The sequence below is a fragment of the Medicago truncatula genome, chromosome 2, assembly GCF_003473485.1.
Source record: "Medicago truncatula cultivar Jemalong A17 chromosome 2, MtrunA17r5.0-ANR, whole genome shotgun sequence".
In the NCBI taxonomy this organism is placed as follows: domain Eukaryota; kingdom Viridiplantae; phylum Streptophyta; class Magnoliopsida; order Fabales; family Fabaceae; genus Medicago; species Medicago truncatula.
In genome coordinates this window covers 18014689-18027076 of record NC_053043.1, presented here as the reverse complement: position 1 = coordinate 18027076, position 12388 = coordinate 18014689, and the positions used below count along the sequence as shown (strand labels likewise).

The window sequence follows — 12388 nt, the reverse complement described above, 5'->3', positions numbered from 1 at the left end:
TTCAAAAATAAATGAAACGAGGTGTCGATTTAAATAAGATGTGACATTAAGAAAGGGGGTAAACTAAAAGAGAAAATCATTGATTTCATTTTAAAAATAAAATTCAGCAATAAAACTTATTTAATTTTTCAATTGCTTTCGTAGTAAGATTGACTAGATATTGCGATCTTTCAAACTCGATTGATTAAATAAAATAGGTTTAAATGCTCTTTTGGTCCATTAACTATTTAATTGGTATCGCTTTGGTCCCTTAACTAAAAAAAAAATTGTTTGAGGATTTTAAGTTTTTTTTTTAGTCTCGTTTTGGTCCCTTCTGTTAGGTTTCTGTTAGTTTTAATAAAAAACATTAAGGGTGGACACGTGTCACCTTGTCATTGGCTCTGAGATTTTTTTTTTTACAAAAATATATATATATTTTTTTGTAAAAAATTCCAATAATCAATGACAAGGGACTGGTGCTAGTTACACCCCAAAAAAAACAAGTTACACCCAAATTTATTTAAAATTTTACAATAATACCAAAATTGCCCTCTTCATGTAAATTTTTAAAAACCCCATCTTTTATGATCATTCTGAACCCTTACCCCCTTTCATCCACAAATCACAATAGATGTGCAACCAATATCTGAATCAACAACTTTGTTATTGATCTGTACTATATTCATAAAGGTTAGTGAATTTCATGAATTTCATTTTCGACGAGTTTCTATTTGTTTATTGTTTGTTTTGGTATGATATATGTTTAATTTAGGTTAGTGTAAATTAAGTTTACTTATGTTCAATTTAGGTTAATGTAAATTTAGTTTACTTATGTCAATGTAAATTAAGTTTACTTATGTTCAATTTAGGTTAATGTAAATTTAGTTTACTTACGTTCAATCTAGGTTAGTGTAAATTCAGTGTACATGTATATAAGAGGTTAGTGTAAATTCAGTTTACTTACTTACGTGTATGTATATAAGAGGTTAGTGTAAATTCAATTTACCTACGTTCAATCAAGTTTACTTATGTTCAATCTAGGTTAATGTAAATTTAGTTTACTTACTTTCAATCTAGGTTAATGTAAATTAAGTTTACTTATGTTCAATTTAGGTTAATGTAAATTCAGTTTACTTACTTTCAATCTAGGTTAATGTAAATTAAGTTTACTTTCAATCTAGGTTAATGTAAATTAAGTTTACTTATGTTCAATTTAGGTTAATATAAATTAAGTTTACTTACTTTCAATCTAGGTTAATGTAAATTAAGTTTACTTATGTTCAATTTAGGGGTATATTAGTCATTCTGGGGTGTAACTTGTTTTTTTTTGGGTGTGACTAGCACCAGTCATGACAAGGTGACACATGTTAACTCTGGGACACGTGTCACGTTGTCATTGGCTTTGGGATTTTTTTTTAAAAAAATAATATATATTTTAAAAAAATAATACTTTTTTTTAAAATAAAAAAAAAACTCAGAGCCAATGGCAAGGTGACACGTGTCCAGGAGTTAACTTTTTTTTAAAACCCTAACGGAAACTTAACAGAATGGACCAAAACGAGACTAAAAAAAAACTTAAAATCCTCAAACAATCTTTTTTTTAGTTAAGGGACCAAAACAATACCAATTAAACAGTTAAGGGACCAAAATAACATATAACAAAAGCATGTCTCTTTAGCTTTCAACCACAAAAAAGAGAATAGCTTTACTTTCTCAACAAGGACTAAAGGAGTAGCCATACACCATCTTACTTTGCAATCAATTTCTTCTTTGAACCAGTTTCATACACATATATGACCCCTCCCTCCCTTCCAAAGTTTGAGTACATATCCACATAATATATGTTTTTTTTTAGGGGCCACATAATATATGTTAACGACATGATATATTGGCAATTTCTATAGAAAAAAAAAAAAAAAAAGTGAAATAAAGTAAAATTCTTTTTGTTTATGCTACCGAATTCATTAGTTATATTGGATATAACTAATGAAAATAAGCCGGAAAAAACTTTTAAAAATGTCATAAACTCTTTTTATAAGTTCCCAAAATTTATGATAATAGATAAGTTCAAATAAGTCAATTCAAAAAGATAAGTTCCTCCAACATGAGAGAGTTTTTCATCAGAATAAATAAATAAAGTTCATTTTAACAGTTAACATGGAGTTTGATCAAACATGTCCGAATGAAAGTTCAACACATACTGCTTTGATGACTAATTATTATTAAAAAAAATAACTCACCCCTTATTATCGTATATATGAGCAATTATAAGTAAATATTAAACTAATATTTAAATAACATATAATTCGCTGCAAGCATTTTTCTTGAAGGACTGAAGAAAAAACAATCTTAGCAAAAAGAGAAGTTGAGATAAAGTTTTATTAATATTAATCAATATTTATTCTCATAATTTTTAACATAACATAACAAAGAATTTCAGGACTGTCCCTTATCATCGTCGTCGTCTGTTTCTTCTTTGCCATCATCAACCTCCTCAGCTTCATCTATAGCTTCATCTTGAACATGATAGTAATCACGACCATCAAAGGTAAAAATGTCGTTTGAATCCACCAATTCTCGATAATCAGCATGCATTTCTTCAATGTCGTAAATTCCGTTTGGAATTAATCTCTTTTTTTGTAAAATATTTGAGATTAATTTACAATCATTGTCGTCGTCGTCATCATCGCCATCATCTAACTCATTGATGTCCCCGTCATCCTCGTACTCGACATGGCTGTCGTTGTCATCATCAGTGTTGCCATCACCAGCGTAGTCTTCAACATAAACAACATTATTCATGTTAATCTCATAGTCATCCCAAGCTTCATCATCTTCATGATGATGCTCAGGATCACCAATTGCATTTGGTGATTTTGGTAAAAAGAGAACCAAGATTGCTGCTATCAAAAACGACCTCATTCTTTTTGCACAAACTATTCTCTAAGCAAACAAAGATATGTATTTGTTTTTGCAAGTGTGATTGTCTCTCCCCCGAACCTTCGTATTTATACACAAAATATATTAGACTTTATGAGAATTTTTTTTTTTCTTTCAGGGAGACTTTATGAGAATTTTTATTATATATATTTGGCAATTTGATTGATATGTTTGGTCTTTAAATTAATTGTTCATTTTTTTTTATTTTTTCTATTATTTAAAAAATTATAATGACTAATTATTATTTACCTAAATTGTTTGTGAAATTGAATTAAATATTTTTTTTATTTTCTTTATTACTCATGATAATAAATACTAGATATTTTTTACGATAAAATGTAAAAAAATAAGTATAATATTTAAAACACAATTAATTTTTGTTTTTTTTCTTATGATACGATTTTTTTTAAATTAAAAAGTCAACAAAAATTGTTCATTAATTCATAAAAATAATTATTAATTTATTGGTCTAAAAGTAATATGTATCAAAACACTTTAATTTGTCAATGTAATGTAGAGACTTCTTAATTTATTAGATCATTTGGCAGGGGCAATGCATTGTTATATGCAGAGGCCGAGGTTCGAACCCCAGACACAGGACACTCCACTTATTCACCTTAAAACAACAAATGCTAAACAACTTTAACTTTATCTTCAAAGTTTTAATTTTCAACTTTATTCTAAAAGTAACTTTTAGACCTAGAAAAATAGGGTCAATCGCACTATAGGTTCTTAATTTATTAAAATGGAGTTTATCCATTAATCAGTTCAACAACACTTGTGGATAGGATCAAAAGAAACAAATTCACAAAAGTGGAGGAAACAAACTATTGGTTTTGAATGAAGGAAATATAATAATAATTAAATTATTATTCTTATCACAACTACCATAAGCTAAATTTATGGAAAGTGATATTCTCGAATAAAATAATAATTACAATTATTTTTATCATTATCAAAGTATTTAAAATTAAATACCACAATTTAAACACTACTAATGTGTGTGTTCTATTTTATGTGGGACACCACACTCTATTTTTTCAATTCACACAACATTAGATCAAAGTATAATTATTTGATGTTTAATCTTCCAATTTTTCATCCAACATCACATCAATGTTCCAACAATCCCCCACTTGAATTTAAAAAATGGTTTCAACAAAGGTGTCTATAAGGTTTCTATAAGGTTGCTAATAAACAAAGGTGTCGCCTACAACTTGAACCTTTGCATAGCGGATAATATTCCGATTTAACAAGAGTTGCTTACAGCATTAAACTCTATCTCAGACATAGAATCCACACACATACCTTTTCCTAAGGTGTATTCTAAAAGCTCGTGCGTTTTATGGCCCTGCACGTCTATCCCAGTTTTAACGAACGTTCTAGGTATTCTGCTCCGAATACCATAGGAATCGGCCTAAGTTCCACATTCGTATAGGTGAGTCTATCAAGAGTACTCCTGTAGCTAGGTACTCCACTCCACATAGAGTATAGATCTCATTAAGAGTTTCTATTATCTCATCCTTCTGTCACTGCAGGAATCATGCTTTCTTACTTTTCTCATAGCATGTTCTATCACTCATGACTTGTTATTACCCATTGAACCTATTTCTTGGGATCTCCAATTATGTAGGTCGGGTTACCATCACTTGTGACCTTTGGGCATTAGTCCCATCCTATTGGATGTGTTTAGGACTTTCTTTCTAGTAATTCCTTTCGTCAAAGGATCCACTAATTCTTTATCAGTACGTGCACGATATACTTTAACCGTTCCTTTTGGAGCTCTGTAATCATTCTGTGTTCGTGCCATAATTATCGTCTCTCACCATTGTGGTAACGATTCTCAATTTTGTAATAGCTGCAGACTATCACAATAAATTAACACTTCGGACAACGGTTTCACCCACTAAGGGTTCTCAGCTAGCAAGCATCTTATCAACTTGATTCTTCACCAGTTTTCTCTAGTGTTCTCATCTCAGATTCATTCCATAATGGACTGAGTCAATATCATTTGTTTCAACAAATAACTCCTCCAGTGATGCTCAATGGGCAGTCACTGGTCGCATTAAGACTCATCTGAAGGATGTTCTATTTTGTATCTTGTACCACTCATGTACAATATGATACTTCTCATTTGTATCTTGTACCATTCAAGTACAATATGATACTTCTCATAATGTAATCCTAGAGTCATAATCTTCTTAAGGCACATCATGACTCTTTCAATAGCATGTCAATGCTTTTTATCCGTCTACTAATAAACTTGAACAAAAGTCTCACGACGTGGCCAACGTTGAGTCAAATACATTCAATGGCATATCTAAAGACTGTCAATGATGCTCACACTCAAGTGTTCTTGAAAAGTTTTACACTTGCAAGTTTACAGTTAAATAATTACATTTCCTTAGATATTCTCAACTTTGTGAGATTCATCAGAAGAGTTCTCTTTTCTAATCTAGTAATCTTGAAACCAAGAATTACTTCAACTTTGTCTAGGTCTTTCTTATCAATGTTATTGATAAACAATGATTTCACATAATTCATAACATGAATTTTTAAACCAAATATGAGCAAGTTGTCTTCATAGAGACATATGATCGTGCAAATATTATTTGTCACTTTCATTCACTTTATACTCATTCGACAGCATTAGAATGTCAAATTTTTCATGTCATTCCTTAAGAGTTGATTTTAGACCTCACAAAGAATTATCTAACTTACAGAACTTGTTTTCTAGTCCATGAATCACAAAACCTTCAGGTTGTTTAATATAGACTTCTTCTTCTAGTTCACCATAAAGAAGACAACTTTCACATCCATTTGGAGTACTATCGAGTTATGAACGGCGGCTAAAGGGACTAGTACTCTTATGGATATGATTCTAGTGACTGGTGAATAAGTGTTGAAGAAGACTATATTTTTCTCTGTCTAAAACCTTTGACTACAAGGAGAGCCTTGTATTCATCAACCGTACCATCAAGTTTTAGTTCTTTTTCCTAAAATCCAAATACAACCGATTAGTTTGCAACTATGAGACAAGTCAACCAAGTGTCTTGTTTTGTTAGACTCTGGAAAATCCATTTCATCGTTTATTACTTCTTGCCATAATTCAACATCCAATAAGGATATAGCTTCTTTAAGGCTTAATGGATATTCTTCCAATGTATAAACCGAGTTCATACTCTTTAGCTATTCTAGCTTTACTACCTCCTCGAGGTTCTATAACATCTGGTACGATGTTTTCATAACTATTTCTGATTACATGAACGTGATCAGATATAGTGCCCCCACTAGTTCTTAATTTTTAGAAGGGAATTTATTTTGCCCCGATAATGTTGTGCTCCCACTAGTGCCCCCACTATTCTTTAGTTTAAAGGGGTAAATATTTACATAGAAATCGGCGTCTTTTAATTCTATGATCACTTTAACATTTAGGTCATAAAACCTATATGTTTCGCTATTTATAGCGTACCCAATGAATATACATTCATAGGCTCTACTAGTGAGTTCAACTCTCTTGGGGTCCAGAATCTAAATATTGTCCAGACAATCCCAAGTTCAAAAAATAAGACAAGTTGGGTTGTCTTTTCTTCAAAAATTTCTTAATTAGAATTTTTGTTCTTAGACTTGGGTACTCTATAAATTTCAATTTTCGTTAAAGAAATTGAACATATCAAGCATATCAATTTTATTTTTCAAAATTCGCAGTCATCAATAAATATGATAAAATATCATTTTATCATTTCTAGTGTATGTGCTATCAAGTTCACACATATCATAATCTATTATATTTAGAGATTCATATTCTCTAAATTCTGATTTATATGAACTTTTGGTTCATATATCTTGACTGCAATAAATAAAATTGTCTAATCATATAACGTTGGAATTAAGTCCAAGTTACTCAAGTTTAAAATTAAACGCTTGTTCACATGTCAAATATTAAAATCACACAACTAATAAAATAGAAGGAGAATTTTAATTTTGAACCTACCATTAAAGGTGCAATCTTTTCATAAATGCATGATACACAAGTCTCTCTTTTAAGTCTGAGTCAACTCAGTCTTATTCAATAGAAATCTGAAATTGAGGCTCTTTCTTATTTTTAGAGAATGCATCAAGTCCGAACCTTATCTCTAAATTCTTGTGGTTTAATATGCCGACTTGCGACTCTGAATACCCAATATGCCATAAAACCGGCTAGTCACCAATTGTGTAAATCGTTGCATAAGTTTATAGCAATTCTTGTTACTGTTTTTCAAGTGAAGTGGCTGCAATTTTTCCATAGTTTTAATTAACACTTCAAGTGCGATGACAATTGTGTTTTTCAAGTGAAGTGGCTGCAATTTTTCCATAATTTTTCCATAGTTTTAATTTAAACCGGCTAGTCACCAATTGTGTTTTTTTTTTTCTCTAAAAATTCTTCTTCTGGTATCACTTCAGAAGCTGGTTAGGAATGCTTCTGATGTGATGTTCAGAATCAGATATGCAGCGGAATAAAAACAGAGCAGAGAGAAGAAAGAGAGACACAAGCAATTATCCTGGTTCCTTCCACAAACCGGAAGTAGTCTAGTCCCCCTTGCACTTCCAAGGAGATTTCCACTAATAATCACACAGATTACAAATGCTCAATACTTACTAGTATGAAACTTCTCAAATGCTCAAGCACGCAGGCGAGAGACTTCCAATGCTCAAGCACTAAAGCAAGAGTCTTCTAATGCTCAAGCACGCAGGCGAGAGGCTTCTAATCAAACAAAATTACACAGAAAATGTTTGACTTTGAACACTTGATATACAATCAGTGGTGTTCACAATACAATGCAATAAAGACTCTAGACTTAAGAATTTCTAAGATGTATCAAATCAGTGCAGAAATTCAAAGTGCTTTATAGAATCAAATTTGGCAGAGTTTTGGCGCTTTTAACTTGTGTTGATGTCTCTTGCCAATCTTCAAGTCTTCACTCCTTTATATAGAGGTGAGTAAAGAGACGTTGAGATTTTTAGCACGTCTAAAGAGTCGTTGAGTTCCTTTGATCATCCACCATTAATCTTTTGCCTGATTTGGGTGTAGTCCTATGAAGGATTAACTTCAAATTCATTCCTATCTTGAAGGAACATTTCTGCAGGCAGAGCTGTTGTTTTGTCTTGTAGCGTAGACAAAAATAGAGTAGTGGATGTAGTGGTTGTACACTTGTACTTTGTCAACTCTTCAATGAAGGACGAGCACCCAGTGCTTTTCAAATGACCGTTGATACCTCCCTTTCAATTCTTCGTTTTCTCAGACGAGGATAAAACGAAAAAACAGCTCCTTTGAAACTTCAGTTATAAAATATTTTGATCAACTGTAGCTTCTGGTGATGACACAGCTTCTGATGAAATCTTGCTTCTGATGGACTTTGCTTCTGATGATCTTCTGCTTCTGATGACGTCATCACTTCAGAGGCACTTGAAACTTCAGAAGCACTTCATAGCTTCAGACGCAGTTTTCTTCAGATGCTTTAGATTCCTTTGCTCTCTATTGTTCTTCCAAGACCTATTGAAATTGATTAACTTTGCCTATGGTCCTGTACACTTGAACAAATATTAGCAATAACCAATTGACAATTTTTAATACTTTGTTATCATCAAAACTCATTAAGGTTTATTGTAAAACACATTTTGTTCCAACACACTCAAATATGGTGATACCACCATTTCTCCTCAAATAAAAAATATTGAAATACTTTTTATATATACCGTGAAGATCATTCTTAATTCCAACGGGACATTGTTCTTCCAAATAGGGACTATGATCTTAAAAGTACTCTTTATTTTGAAGGGACATATATTATCGAAGGGACTATGTTTTAAGACCATTCTTAATTCCGAAGGGACATTAAACCGAAAAGGGACTATGGTCTTAAGAACACTTTTAATTCCGAAGGGACAGAAAGGAGTAGAAAAAGAAGAAAGACTTGTCAACACAAGTCGAAGGAGGGAGAAGAGAGGAAAAACACAGGAAGCATCAACTGTGAATTTCGGTGTATTTTTGAACTAAGTGGAGTCCTCTATTTATATAGAGATTCTGTAACTGTTTTACCAAAAATTGCGACAACAGTTACTCTAATGGATAAGATTAAAATAGAGTTTATCCATTAATCAGTTCAACAACACTTGTGGATAGGATCAAAAGGAACAAATCCACAAAAGTGGAGGAAACAAACTATTGGATTTGAATGAAGAAAATATAATAATAATTAAATTATTATTCTTATCACAACCACCATAAGCTAAATTTATGGATTGATATTCTCAAATAAAATAATAATTACTATTATTTTTATCATTATCAAAGTATTTAAAATTAAATACCACAATTTAAACACTACTAATATGTGTGTTCTATTTTATGTGGGACCCCACACTCTATTTTTTTAATTCACACAACATTAGATCAAAGTATAATTACTTGATGTTTAATCTTCCAATTTTTCATCCAACATCACATCAATGTTCCAACATTTACATAATCACATACACAAGCAATAATTAAGACTCCACCTATTTAACCTCATAATACTAATTAAATAGAAATTTGGGGTGTTACAACTCTCCCCCCGTTTTAAAAAATAACCCCAGGTAAGATTCCCTCATTTGACTCTCTAGCTCTCATATTACGCTTCTCGAGCAGGTTCTCCCCATGTCACTATAACTAATGGAATCTCTTTGCCTCTCAAATTCTTCATTTCTCAGTCTTCAATCTTTAAAGGTAAATCCTCAACATTCAAGTGTCCCTCACTTGCACTTCATCCATTTGAATTATGTGAGATGGATCGGGAACATACTTTCGAAGTTGGGACACATGAAATACACTATGAAGGTTTGAGAGTGACGGCGGTAAAGCAACTTGGTAGGCTACTTCTCCTACTCTCTTGATAATTTGATATGACCAATGAAACATTGTGTAATTTGGTTGATCTGCATTAAGCGATCAACTTACTCTAAATATGTTTTTTGTCCTTCTTTAATCTCTTCTAACACTTGACTCGTCAGTTTCAGCATACCCAACTTCACACCACCAGACGTCACCTCACAAACCAAACTAATGTCTCTAAATTGTTCTATTAATTCCATCTCTTTGATCATAAGTGTCAACATGTGCAAGGACTTCCTACTCAATGCATCTACTACTACATTGGTCTTTCACGTAAGATAACTCAACTCAAAATCATAATCCTTTAAAAACTCCAAACATCTCCTCTGCCTCATATTCAACTCTTTCTGATCAAAGAGATACTTCAGACTCTTATTGTAACACCCCGTTACCCAAAAGTAATTAAATAATTAAACATACATCAGAGTAAATCCCAAACGGGCATGTCACACTACATTTTCAAATTTTTCTTAAATAGAAATATAAAACTATTTAATTAAACCTCAACAATCTGCAGCGGAATATTTGCATTAAGAGCAACAACATTAACTGTTTAATTCTCCATGATAATCCTTGGCATAAAAGCCTCAACAACATAAATTCAACCACTAAAAAGGGCTACAACAACAAGTTTCAAAATATGATACATAAGGAATGAAACATAAATAAGGTAAACCCATCCCAAATGTATCAGAGCCCTAGACACTTGAGCCACCACCAACTACTCAGGATCACCTGCAAGTTACCCATAGAAAGGGCAACATTTTCAAGCAGAAGGGGTGAGATTCACAACAATAAGATATAGATATTAAAATTCGTCAATTGAATCTAACACCCTAAATATAATCAGTTCATCATCTTATATGCATATGTATATATACTTCATAAAACAACATCATCATCATCAAATCAATCATCATCATATAGGTATAAATATATATTTCATCAAACAACATCATCATCGTCAATATGGCAACTACAACCAACAACACCGACTCATGCAAATGACATGACAACACCGCTAAGGCAACACCCTAGACTCCTCAATAAATGCAAATATGCATGCGGCCATAATCAGGGCCGTGACCCACACCGCTGTCGAATGGTTAAAGCATTCTCATCAGGACCTAAGTCCTCACCGCTCAACACCGCTTTTGAACAACTAGTGTTCCACCACTTTGAACGACAAGGCGTTCCAGAGCCGAAGCTCTCCCACTTTGATGTTATGCAACTACCCAACCTGTGTATATCTACATACAACTCAACAAATGCATATATATATGTATATGACTCAACTCTCCATAACTCCACACTTGTATGATTTAATGAATGTAAACATACAACACAGTCATCAATAGTTCATCATTAATCAATCCAACAATCCAGAAAAATGCACAATTTATCTTAATCATGCTCATACATCAAGCTCCATTCAAAACGTTCAAACAGGATTCAACAACTCAAGGATATTAGTAATCAACAACATCAATTATATTAGCTTAGATACATTGAGAGGCTATACCCTTATAGACAACTTCCATCCCTACCCCAAGGACCACTCATGAACTCATTAGACCCTTATACAACGTTATATCTTTCCTAAAAACATCTCTATACGTTTAGGATAAAGTCCCTACACTTAGGAAGAAGTTTGGAAGCATTTGGAGTGAAGAAAATTGCATTTTAGGGTTTATGGTAAGACAACATCAGTCATACTAAAATTACACATTTTCTGTCAAAATCGCCTCATGATCACTAGAATCGCCTCATGTTTCCGACAGCATCAGACATACTAAAATTACACATTTTTCTGTCAAAATCGCCTCATGATCACTAGAATCGCCTCATGATTTCGACAGTATCAGACATACTAAAATTACACATTTTTCTGTCAAAATCGCCTCATGATTTCTAGAATCGCCTCATGATTTCGACAGTATCAGACATGCTGAAATCACAGATTTTCTGCGATTTTCTACCATGGGAACCTCCTTGGCTCCATCTCTTAACCCTAAACTCTCCAAAATCATCCATAAACATCACCATATGATTACCCTATCATTAAAACGTTAACCCATCACTAACCTACCTGATTAACCACTCTTTTCACCATTCAATTCTATGGTTTCTACACTTTTTCATCCAAAAATCAATAATCAAAACCTAATCCCAAATTCTCCAATTTCTACCAGAAACATATTAAATCAAAATCAGAATTACAATCTATACTATTGAAAGTAAACCTCACCCTTACCTTAGTTCAGAAAATCGCACGACACACGGTTGATCTTGGTTCTACTTGTTCTTCTCTCCCCTTGTTCTTGGTTTTCTCTCCCAAAACTTGTTTCACGTAAAACTGCTTCTGACCTTTTCTTTTCCTAACTCCCAAACTATAACTCCCCTTTTATTTCATTAAACTCCCCTTAATTCTATTAAATCCTAATTAACTCCCTAATTTCTAAAATAATAATAATTCCCACTAATTTTAATTATTATTTTATTAAACCATATATTAAAATGCACACACCACATAAATCACCAAAAATCATATAAAAT

General features: G+C 32.4%; 1 protein-coding gene across 1 annotated transcript; it reads right to left on the bottom strand.

The window, feature by feature from the left end:
- Positions 1-2415: 2415 nt before the first annotated feature.
- On the bottom strand, positions 2416-2901 carry LOC25486464 (high mobility group nucleosome-binding domain-containing protein 5). Its single transcript, XM_013608042.1, has one exon. It carries the CDS (start codon positions 2899-2901, stop codon positions 2416-2418), a length of 486 nt encoding a protein of 161 aa, XP_013463496.1.
- Positions 2902-12388: the final 9487 nt, after the last annotated feature.